Genomic DNA, 12,602 nt, shown 5'->3' with positions numbered 1-12,602 from the left:
TTTTATCTGCTTATTTTATGTGCCGTGTGACCCATAACAGATATAAAGTGATAAAACTGCCCATGCATAATCACTCTTAGAAAATCAAAGTTATGGGCTATTTCTTTGAATATAATTTCATGTTTAAATCATATAATATAAGATTGTGCTATATGCTATTAAGTTATTTGGGTGTTGTTTAGAGCAGAATGACTCCGGATTTGAAGCTGTAAATGTTAGATTAATTCTGAAATGTTTCCAATTACTTGTATTGTGAGAAATTACAATCTCTTTAAAAATTTCAATGTAAACATTATTACTTCTAGTCTTGAACATACATTTACAACGCTCCCTTCCTCTAGATCACAGTTGTTTTATTATTTATTAATAACTTGTGACATCTACAACTCATGAATAAAATTCAGCTACTGAACGTTCTGGAAAACTGTGGCTATCAATATTCTTCAACCTCAGCATCTCTGTGAGAATTTGTTTTTGTACTACAGTTTCTACTGGTGCCACCTACCGGCCAAATAATGTGACGTGTAGAGCACATAGCAATAAACATAAAATAAGGTGTAAATTTTATGTTTTATGACGAACAGTGGCAAAAGAGTTGTGGGTTAGAATGACAACTGTATATTGGATGATCATTGTTTTTATCGGAAGTTGTTATTATTGGATGCAGCAGATGACTCACAATGATTTTTGAACTTCAGAAGATATCTTATGTAGCAAAAATAAATGCTAGAAGCTAAAGCTAGAAATCACAATTTCATCAAGTTACCAGAGCGGCACAACCACTCCGATCTCACAGCAATTCGTACATACTTTAACGAGATGTCTAATTCATACGACCTCAGTCTTACGAATTCACACGTTACAGAACTCTATGATGAAAGAATCTTAACACACGTTTATCGTAACACTAACCACTGTGTGCTATTGAAATAGTTTAAAACGCCATCTATCATGTTTTGTATTTGACTGTGGCGTTTGCATAAACTGTATATTATTTTATGTGAAATGTTGCATATGAAGCTGTGCAAATATAGACTTGTGACAACTTTGAAGTGTGACTACAAAAACAGCAAAGCGTTATTTACGCCCAGAGAGACTTGACATACACTCTTCAGGTGACAAACTCTTATTTGTGATTCATTTGTTAGCTATTCCGTTTAGAAATATGCAAAATATCTGTGTGATTATCAAATATGTTTAAAGGGTAAGGACAAGTAAAATGATTTAGCTTCTGAGTATATCTGACTTAACATCAAGTAAATGTTTAACCAAACTTATTCAAGGATGTTTAGAAAATCAGATTTTGTATATAACAGATAAATAGCACGTTGTGTGATAATGAATATAATTATATATTAAAGTAATTAATTTAGGATACAGTTTGCTTTAAGTATTAAATAATTATTGTTATGCATTATTGTTTTTAAATAGCCTGTGCATGAAAGTCATTTGTTTTTGAATGGTTATGGTTATATGGATTTTATTTGGTAATGCTGAGTGAATGAATATATATATATATATATATATATATATATATATATATATATATATATATTTTTTTTTTTTTTATTATTTATTTATTTATTTTTTATTTTTTCATTTCTTACATAATAATTTGAACTTTTGCATCTCTTTCCTAGAATAGATGACTATTGGAACTAATACCCCATTTTCAGCTTAGAAGAGAGAGATGAATAACTCTATAGTGACCTTCACCACACCTGACGCATCCACAAACTTCACAGTGAATTCATTGGATCTAATCTCCAGAATGTGTGTGTCCAGCTTCAGTTTCTTTATTGGTCTTCCTACACATTCTTATGTCATATGGCTTATTATAAATGGAACAGGCGGAGTTGCATTAGAGTTCTTCAACCTCAATTTCTCACTTTGTGAAATCGGTAACTGTCTGAAAAGTTTGTTTGTTGTACTGTCATTTTGGTTTTCAAATCTCAAGACATTGTCACAGATTTTACAAGGACTTTCCATCACCGGTCGTCCTCTGTTTCAGTGTCTGATCTGTGTAGAGCGTTACCTGGCGGTGGTTCATCCTGTAACCTTTCTGAAGTACAAACCTCTCAGATATAAAGTGATCTGTTCTACTGCTGTCTGGATAATTACTTTTGCTTCCTGTTTATTCAGCTTTTTAATTTTAATATCATTTGCCATTAACATCTATACGTGGTTCTTCTTGATGCAGTTCATACTTTTTCTCTCCATCCAGTTGTTTTGTCTCGTGGCTGTTCTCAGAGCTCTGAAGCAGTCAGGACCAGGAGAGAGAGGGAGAGAGAGAAAGGAGGAAAACCCTATGAAGAGAAGAGCATTTTATCTTATACTAATAACAACTGTTAGCATGACTATCATATATGTTCCATTTACAGTGACAGGATTCATTGTTATTTTAACTGAACAGCATTTTCCGGGTCTTTGGTTTGCCTCTGTGTTTTGCTATGTTCTGGGTGGTTTTGCGCAGCCGGTTCTTTTTCTCTAAGAAACCTTTTTGCAACCACAATGGAAGCAACGTTAAGTAATAAAGTTATTTTTTCCATTTATTTAGTGTGAGTCCAGGGCATGCATGGTTAGCATGACCAGCAGTCATGTACACCAACATTTTATTCATATGCAAATGATCATTTTTGTATGCTTGTTTATCAAATATTACTGATATACATTGTTACTTGTTGCGTGGTTTACTTTTTGAATAAAGCATGACGAGCGTTAGAGTTGTCTTAAAAATTCTATCAGACTTGTCTCGTCATTTTTTTGCATTTGTGTTTATTATACCACAAATATAATACCATGCCATGCTTTTGCATTTCGGGCCAACTGCGATGTAGTAACTTGTTAATCAAAATATGCCTCATAGAAGTGAGAAATTCAAAAAAATTTTCTTTAGAGTTTATTTTTTCTGTTTTTCTTTCTATTCAAATGTTTAAGCCATTTGAATCAAATGTATCATTTTGCACCTCAGGATTTTTTTATTAATTTGCATATCCACTTTATGTGCAGTGTTGCGTATAAAGCCATTTATTCATTTGACAGCTTTAAAGACTACAAAAACAGCACACGGTGAGTATTATTCGCGTGTAGAACATTCGGACGAATTCTACGATTTATTCTTGCAGTCAATAATATGCAAATAATGATGTGATCGTCATAAATTCAAACTGCTTGATAATAATTAATGCACTATATAAGTATTGCACAGCAAAAATACAGAATTTGTGTATTTATTAAGTTACGTTAATCACAAATTATTTTAATACTGTATGCTTTGGTTATTTTGATCTTATATTTGGAACTGCAGAATGATAGAACGTTTTTTTTTCATCTTAAGCTCAGAAGAAATGGAGGAATTGAACTCTACAGTCAACTTCTCTACAAACTCAACAACTCATTCCATTGGACTAGTGAGCAGCGTGACGCTGTGTGTGTGCAGCATCAATTTCCTTCTTGGTCTTCCTTTACACTTTTATATTATATGGATCATTGTCACAGAAACCGGACTTGTAACGGACTTCTTTAACCTTAATCTGTCCGTTTGTGAAGTTGCAAACTGTCTGAAATGTTTAATTGATGTTTTGTCCGTTTGGTTTACGATTTTTAACACATTGTCACGATTTTTGCAAGGACTCGTCATCACCGGTCGTCCTCTGTTCCAGTGTCTGATCTGTGTCGAGCGTTACCTGGCGGTGGTCCATCCTGTAACCTTTCTGAAGTTCAGACCTTTCAGATATAAATTAATGTGCTGCACGGCGGGTTGGACGTCCACTCTTGGTTCTTGTTTGTTTTGCATGTTTATTTCCCTCAGCAGCAGTCCGTATACACGGTTGTTCACAGTGCAGTTTCTGCTTTTCACTTTTATTCAGTTGTTTTCTCTTTTCGCAATTCTCAGAACTCTGAAGCAGTCAGGACCAGGAGAGCAGGAGAAAGAAAAAGAGAAAGAAAACCAGATGAAAAGAAGAGCATTTATTCACATTCTAATAACCACTATGGCCCTGGTTTTCGTGTTAGTCCCATATAAAATCTCAGCGTTCATTTTAACGCACAGTGATATTTCAGTTCTGTGGTTTATCGCTTCAGTTGGTTATTTGCTGGATGGATTTATGCAGCCTGTTCTTTTTCTGCGTCGAACTGGAAAATTAAGTTGTTCCTCATGATACCTGCTGACACCGTAATGCTTTTACTTTTTATGTATTTATTATCTAAATTGATATCATTTCCCTTATTCAGAGTTTATGATCCCAAAACATGTTCATGGTCATTTCTTCTATAGAGAGAGGTCCACCACTTCAAACCAACTTATGATGTAAATCATTGACTGTCATTTGCATACACTTTAAGCCTTTTATGTGTGTGTTTGTCAGAAGTAGTTTTTCGTGGTTTATTTCATTTGAATAAATACTTCCTGCTTCACCCGGTTTCACCATTTTTTACAACCATTTTTTCCTTAAAACTTTCATAGTGCATATGAAATGGGTATTTTGTCTTATTTTGACTTATTCAAACATTTCAGTTTCAATTTATGCTTTTGCACTGTATCTGTCAAGCAAACTAAAACTGAAATCCCTATATGGCTTAATCACAGTTGGGTATAATGTTGTTACATTACTGCACTCTAATTACTTTTCCTGTTAGCGCAGTAATGCAGTCTGTTACATTGTAATTTCATTAGTTACTAAAGTCACGTTACTTAATTTATAAATGCAGTGTTAAATTATCTGAAGTAAAAAACTTGTTTTGAGGGTCAGCATGCCTCTAAATTGCAAGCTAAAATGCAGATGGGTTCTACAAGATGAAATTAAATGTCTCCAAATGTTGCACTCGATTTCTTACATTATAGTCTGCCAGTTTGGGAAAAGTGTACAAGATTCTGTGCATTTTCTGCTCTTTAGGTCTCTTTTTCCAAATTTCATTCACCACCACCCTTGAATTTGCTGCTGTAGATGTATCACGATGACTCACGCCTTATAATTTTCACGTTCTAAAAGCTGTTTCACTCTGAACTATGTGAAATACATAAATCAAGTCTTTGATGACTTCTGTTAAGTGGCATAAGTTTGCTGAGCAGGTCACTAATTATGAGATGATGTGAAATCTAAATGGCGAGATGAAATAGAGTAACTGTAAAGGTTAAAACAAGACACTGACAAACAGTATCAGTACAGACTTGGCTCAGATCTGAGGCAGACTCTGCCCATTTTAGACTCGGACTCGAATGGTTAAAGGCTCAGTGCTATATATAATTTCATTTCCGTGGTTAAATTGGTCCACAAAAAACAAATGCACACAATTTCTCACTTGCATTCAAATGTTTTAATCCATTTGAATAGAAGCCCGTGGATAATTTAGAATTGCATGCATTTCTTGCATATGTTTGCATACGTTTTGTTTTATGTGACATATATGAAGCCATGCCTTGTGCCAGCTGTAAAGTGATACTGCAAAAACAACACTATCAGTTACACCTAGAGAGACTGGATATTCACTCTTCAGGTGACCAACTCTTCTTTTGATTAATTTACTTGTTATTCCATTAAGTAATGTGCAACAAAACATCTTGTGATTATTAGATATAATTTGTTTTATTGATGAATTGAGTCCAGATTTTAATATTTCACCAGGCGTTTTGTTAAGGAAAATTACATAAAAGTTGTATTATAGAAAATGAAATTTTCTTCTTCCAGTAGATCACTGCTGCATCTATTTATTCATTTTGTGAGATTTCGAGAACACAAGGAGAGAATGAACAACTCTACAGATAACTTCACCAGACCTGAAGCTTCTTCAGCCCCTTCCTTTGTGCTAGTGGACATTCTTGAAATGTGTGTGTGCGCTTTCAGTTTTCTGGTTGGTCTTCCAATACATTTGTATGTTTTATGGCTCACTGTCACAGGAACAGAATGTGGAGTTGCACTGTTGTTCTTCAAACTGAATCTATGTGTTTGTGAGATTGGTATCTGTGTGGAGAGCTTGATTTTTATATTGTCATTTTGGTTTTCAAGTCTCACAAAATTAATATGTTTTTTGATAGGACTAGCTGTCACCGGTCGTCCTCTGTTTCAGTGTCTGATCTGTGTTGAGCGTTACCTGGCGGTGGTTCATCCTGTAACCTTTCTGAAGTACAAACCTCTCAGATACAGAGTGATCTGTTGTTCTGTGGTCTGGATAATTATTCTTGGCTCATGTTTTTTCTCTGAGTTCATCCCACCATATACGATAGCACATACATGGTTCTTCTCAGTTCAGTTCCTCCTCTTCCTCTCCATCCAGTTGTTTTGTCTCGTGGCTGTTCTCAGAGCTCTGAAGCAGTCAGGACCAGGAGAGAGAGTGAGGGAAAAAGAGGAGGAAAACCACATGAAGAGAAGAGCGTTTCATTTCATTCTAATATGTACTGTGAACACAGCTATCATATACGTCCCATATATTCTAGCGGGATTCTTTACCATTTTAATAAAGCAGAATATCTATGCACTTTGGTGCATTTGTTTGTTTTGTTATTTGCTGGCTGGTTTTGTTCAGCCTGTTCTTTATCTGCACCGCTTTGGAAAACTCTCCTGCCTCTCTTCCTTTCAGGTTTGCTAATTGACTGTTATTATTAACGTTTTTAATGTACATTTTTTTATGTGTTAATAAATGTTGTGCAGTATCATGTTTTCTGTTTGTTTGTGGGTAGTAAGAGCTATTTCATTATGTTAAAACATTATACAAATATTTAATTATGTTTAAAAAGTAGACAAGATTATTTTCCACAGCTCTGCATGTGAGCTAATCCATCTCTCAATCTATTCAAATGTTTTCATTCGTTTGAATGGACATCATTCAAATCACACATTTTTCAACCACATGTATTTGCTCATGTTTTGTTTAATGTGACACATCTTTGATAAATGTTTGTGAGACTAAACAAACAGGGCCGCGTGTAATTTACACCCAGAGAGGCTGAACATTCATTCTTCAGGTGAAAAATTTTAACCTAATTTGTTTGTTATTCCATTCAGGCCTGATTATTAATTAGCTGTTGAGCTAATTAGTTTTTATAGTAAGCATACACTAATAAAGTGCTTACAAATAATTAGCAAATTAATAGTTTATAATCAATGCATAGATAAACATACTAGTCACTGTAATTAATACAATAATTACTATGTAATTAGCTTGTAATAAAGAAATTGTTAGTTGGGAATAATTAGTGAATATTTATGAATATTTCCCCCATTTACTATCTCATGGGCTTTTGTGACAAAGCAGAATAGTCTGGAGCTGCGGATCTCTGCTTTGATTTGTTACGCACTGGTTGGTTTTGTTGGCCGGTTCTTTATCGGCACCGCACTGGAAAACTCTCCTGCATCTGTTCCTCGTAAGCATCCCCTAAAATAAATAAATAAAGTTTGCTTTTACTTCTATTAAACCAAAATATGAGTGTATACTTTGTCTAAATGTTATAATCAGAGATATACTTTACAGAATTACTTAAGTATGGTTATTCTGTCAAATAGACAGTCATAGTAAAGTATTTAAAAAGAGTAAAAAATGAATTGGCATACTTGTAAGTAGTGTTTTAGTTGGTAATTGTGTATATTTGTATTCAAATTATTTTTCCACAGAGAATTTTTTTTTTTTTTTGTGTCTGTTCATGGTTACTCAAGATGGTTTTTAACCTCCTGATGTACACTTTAAATATTTGCATAGCTGATGTTCTATGTGATGATTTAAAAGCAAAATTATACACACATGGGCTTATAACAGCAGTGAAGTTACCACATAAAACAGCAGCGAGCAAAACCAGAGAGACTGAACACTCACTCTTCAGGTGACTAACCCTGTCTCTGCTCTATGATATGTAATAAACTCATTGTGGTTGAGTATAAGACAATGGTTATGAGCATGCTAGATGAATTTTTAAGTACAACTGTATTGAGCTCTGAGGGGAAAAAATTATTTCAATTACTATTGTTTTATTGCTCGACATTTCTGTACTTATTTTCTGTATATAATTGGGGTATTACGTAGAATTATTACATTTACCTACACTTATCTGTCAGTTCATTTGTCATCATCTGCTTTTTATTGATTTTCCTTGAAACACTTAGACATTTCTCTTTCCATTGATCACAGCAGCAACTTTTTTTGCTTGGTATTTTGTTTTTGGCTGGAGAAGATAAACATGGAACTGATGAAGAACTTCACTGAACCTCATTCATCTGCCAACCTCACAGCGTCTTCATTTTGGAAAGTAGACACATTGGAAATTTGGATGATGGCCTTCAGTTTCTTATCTGGTCTTCCTACACACTCTTACGTAATCTGGCTCATCATCACTGGAACAGGAAGTGGAATTGCATTAGAATTCTACAACCTTAATTTGTCAGTTTGTGGGATCTTTTTCTCTGTGGGCTCTGTGTTCTCTGTATTCACAACATGGTTTCCATTCCCAAGCCTCACTGCAGTAACACAGTTTTTTTTTGGACTCATTGTCACCGGTCGTCCTCTGTTTCAGTGTCTGATCTGTGTAGAGCGTTACCTGGCGGTGGTTCATCCTGTAACCTTTCTGAAGTACAAACCTCTCAGATACAAAGTGATCTGCTGCACCGTGTCCTGGATTATTGTTTTTGGCTCTTGTTTGTTCTGCATGTTCAGTTTTCTGTCATTTACTGTTCATGTATATATATGGTTCTACTCACTGCAGTTTGTTCTCTACCTTTCCATCCAGTTGTTTTGTCTCGTGGCTGTTCTCAGAGCTCTCAAGCAGTCAGGACCAGGAGAGAGAGTGAGAGAGAGAGAGGAGGAAAACCACATGAAGAGAAGAGCTTTTTATGTAATCCGAGTGACTACTGCTAGCTTGGTTATCACATATGTTCCATTTACTATCACTGGATGGCATTTTGTTGCGACGCTGCAGAATATTCAAATCGCTTGGTCACTTAGTTATACTTGTTTCATGCTGGCTGGTTTTGTTCAGCCGGTACTTTATCTGCACCGAACTGGAAAACTATACTTCTTCCGTTAGTGACGGAAGCTCAACAGTGCAACAGAAAAGACAAGACACATATAATAAAAAGGAATAATATACATATATACAAAATAGCTAGAGGTATGACAGGTATGACGTGTTTGTAACTGAGGGATTTGGTCATAAATCCTTTTATTCTCTGCTTAGTGCCAGAATCCTGATTACCTGATATTATGTTGTTAATTTTTCAAAAAAATTACTTTCATACACACAGAAAAGTTCATTTGAGACACTTACTAGAGATTGCAGAGAGATGAAACACAAGTTGAACAGAACATCTGATCAGTCAGAATAACATACAATAATATTACAAAAAATTTTTTTTTTTACAATACATAATTTAGGTTAAATGAATTTGATGCATGATATTGTTTTAATGGAAGTGTAATTTAGCATTTATCATAAATTTTTAGATTCATGCACTGTATGTTCCATATTTTTATTTATTTTCTGTTTAAAAAACAGTACATATTTTTACAGCGTCAAATCATTCATTTTTTCAAGTTAGTTGATAAATACTTCTGCTGATTGTTAACATTTGTTTCTAAAAATGTAGGTAACTGCTGAAAGATGAATCAATCACTGATGTTGAAGTACTGTTAATTGTTACTGTAATTCATATTAGTGTGGTTTATCGTTAACTAATATCAACAAATAAAATGTTAAAAAAGTAAATTGTTACAAATATGATTTAGTTTAAACTGAGAAAGAAATACAACAATATGTAAACACTATAGAATTAATTGTTTTATTTAAAAGACTCAATTCCAGGGCAACAACTATGGAATACAAATGTTGAAAATAATAGTCGTGATAATACTAAAAATAATAATAATGATAATATCAAAATAAAAAGTATACCCTAAACTTTAAGCATTGCTAGATGTAAAGCATCAGCATAAATAAATGGAAATGTCAGTATACTGTTAATTACAACTCGTACTTGCAGCAAATTAATTATTTTTATATATTTTTATTATAATAATTTTTTTATTTCTGGCCACCAAGATAATTAAAAATTCCTCTGTATCAGGATGTAACGAGGACGCAAAGGCTGAGTTCGAATCCATATGCGGTAGACAACAATCAGATACAAGAAGGCAGGCAGGAGGTCAGTGTAGACAATGGTAGTCTGATCTGTCGAGAGGCACAGGGTGAATTCAAGAAGCAAACGTGATTAGTTAGGCAAGGGGTCTAAACCAGAGCAGAGGGGCAAATCCAAGGTCATAAAACAGAGAAACAGGCGAATATCATACACAGGAACAGCAATATTCAGAGTAGATCAGAACGCTCTGTAAGGCAGGTCAACTGGCAATATTTCACATCGTACTTTTGGAGGGCCTCTGGTTATAAAGGCCTCAGAACAGGAAATGAGGAGAGAAGAAGCAGAGGGCGAAAGCCCAGACAGTACTCGGGCGCGGGCTCCCTCTGCTGGTTTGGAGTTACACAGGAGAGACGTGTTTTATTTGTCTTTCTGCAAAGTTCACTTAATTCATTAGGATTGAGTTAAAATTTTATTACAGATCCATGTTTAACCTGCTATTTATTTTTAATCTCACAAGATTAATTTTGGCTTCATATATTTGATTATTCTGGACACACCGCTCAACAGCAGAACAGAATTCTTCAGTACTGTGAAATGGAGATTAAAAACATTTAAAACATCTTTAGTAAATAGATGGGGCTATATACTGTGTTTCATTTGTACATAAATGTCTGTTACGCTATTAAAAAAAATTTTCACTAGAAATTTCACTCATTTCTATGCATATAAAATGACCTTTGTAGATTTATTTTGGACGGGTGTCTCTCGTTTTTTTAACCCATGTGTGAAGGAAATGGCCCGTTCATTAAATAACCCATGCATGATAAAAGACATACTTTTGCATTTGCGGCTTGAATGTGTTCAGTTTATTTCCTAAAGAAATGCATTATTTCTACTTATTGTTTGCATACCTGATGTACTGTGTGAATATAAATTGAGACACGACTACTTGTGATGGCTGTGAAATCCACGCACTGAGACTGAGCATTCACTCTTCAGGTGATAAACTCCTCTTTTCAGTTCAGTTTGTTTTCTTCTGTTGTGCTGTGTGATATTCAGTGTTGATGTAAGTCAAATTTTAGGAGTTCTGGGAAGGTTAGATAGATTGGTGGTTATATAAAAAGGGTTCGAGTTCTGTTTATGTCTCTGTAGGTGATTTATTTAAAACCATTATTGTTTTAATTATTAGAATTGTAGTTTGCATTCATTTTACCCTCAAATTTATCTTCAAATCTGGTTGTGTCTACCATCCCAAACCTTTCAAACTGAACACTACGGAGCCCGGCACATGGCATGTAGGGGAAAAAATTGTAGGCTAAATTGTGTGTACTGTTTAGCTCCCTTGACTTATAAATTGCGCAAACAACTTACTTGTTCTCTCGTGCAGTCAATTTAAAAATCGAGGAACGAATGAGTAAATCTTGTGCATGAATTATAAGTCAAAGGGAACAAATTAGCAAATTAGAAAATTAGCAAAATAGGAAACAAAATAGTAATTGTGTGCACATTTCAGTAAATAATGATAATAAAAAAATATATATTTTAATTTTTTATTGTGTGTGGCTCTGTAATTCACACTTTAGAAAGTAATTGCAATATTTATTTGTTTAATTTTTTATTTTACCTTTACCTTTTTTGGTGAAGATAGATAAGGAAGACATGAATAACTCTGCAGCGAACTTCAGCACACATGAAGCATCCACCAACCTCACAATATCTATATTTAATGATATTGGCATTCTAGAATGTAATGTTTTTGGCTTCAGTTTAATGATTGGTCTTCCTACAAACGCCTATGTGATCTGGCTCATCATCACGGGAAGAGGAGCTGGAGTTCCATCAGACTTCTTCATCCTCAATGTTTCTATTTGTGGGCTTTTTTCCTTCATAAACTCTTTGCTCATTTTGTTCACAAAATGGTTTTTATTTCCAAGTGTACTAGTCTTGTCCCAGTTTTTGTTAGGACATGTCGTCACCGGTTCTCCTCTGTTTCAGTGTCTGATCTGTGTTGAGCGTTACCTGGCGGTGGTTCATCCTGTAACCTTTCTGAAGTACAAACCTCTCAGATACAGAGTGATCTGCTGTGCTGTGGCCTGGATAATGACTCTTGGATCCTGTATTATCTCCATGCTTACATTTCTTAGATTTACTGTTTATATGTATATGTGGTACCTCTCTGTGCAGTTTCTACTCTTCCTCTCTATTAAGATGTTCTGCTGTGTGGCTGTTCTCAGAGCTCTGAAGCAGTCAGGACCAGGAGAGAAAGTGAGAAAGAGAGATGAGGAAAACAATATGAAAAGAAGAGTGTTTTATCTTATTCTAATAACTACTGTGAACACAGTTATCACATATGTTCCATTCATTATAACTGGACTAGTATCAGCTCTGACAGAGCAACTTTATCAGTTTTTCTGGTCAGTTAGTTATGTTTGTTTTATGCTGGCTGGATTAGTCCCATCTGTTCTTTATCTGCATCGACTTGGAAAACTCTCTTACCTTGACATCTCAAAATTCTTTGTTAATTGATCCATGTATCATTATTCA

General features: G+C 34.6%; 1 protein-coding gene across 1 annotated transcript; it reads left to right on the top strand.

Moving 5' to 3' along the window:
- The first annotated feature begins 5,745 nt into the window (after positions 1–5,745).
- Positions 5,746–6,585, top strand: LOC122358716 (uracil nucleotide/cysteinyl leukotriene receptor-like). The gene has a single exon (XM_043258555.1). The coding sequence runs from the start codon at positions 5,746–5,748 to the stop codon at positions 6,583–6,585; it is 840 nt and encodes a 279-aa protein (XP_043114490.1).
- The last annotated feature ends 6,017 nt before the right edge of the window (positions 6,586–12,602 follow it).

The sequence above is a fragment of the Puntigrus tetrazona genome, chromosome 15, assembly GCF_018831695.1.
Source record: "Puntigrus tetrazona isolate hp1 chromosome 15, ASM1883169v1, whole genome shotgun sequence".
Taxonomy (NCBI): Eukaryota; Metazoa; Chordata; class Actinopteri; order Cypriniformes; family Cyprinidae; genus Puntigrus; species Puntigrus tetrazona.
This window is presented reverse-complemented; position numbering and strand designations above follow the sequence as displayed.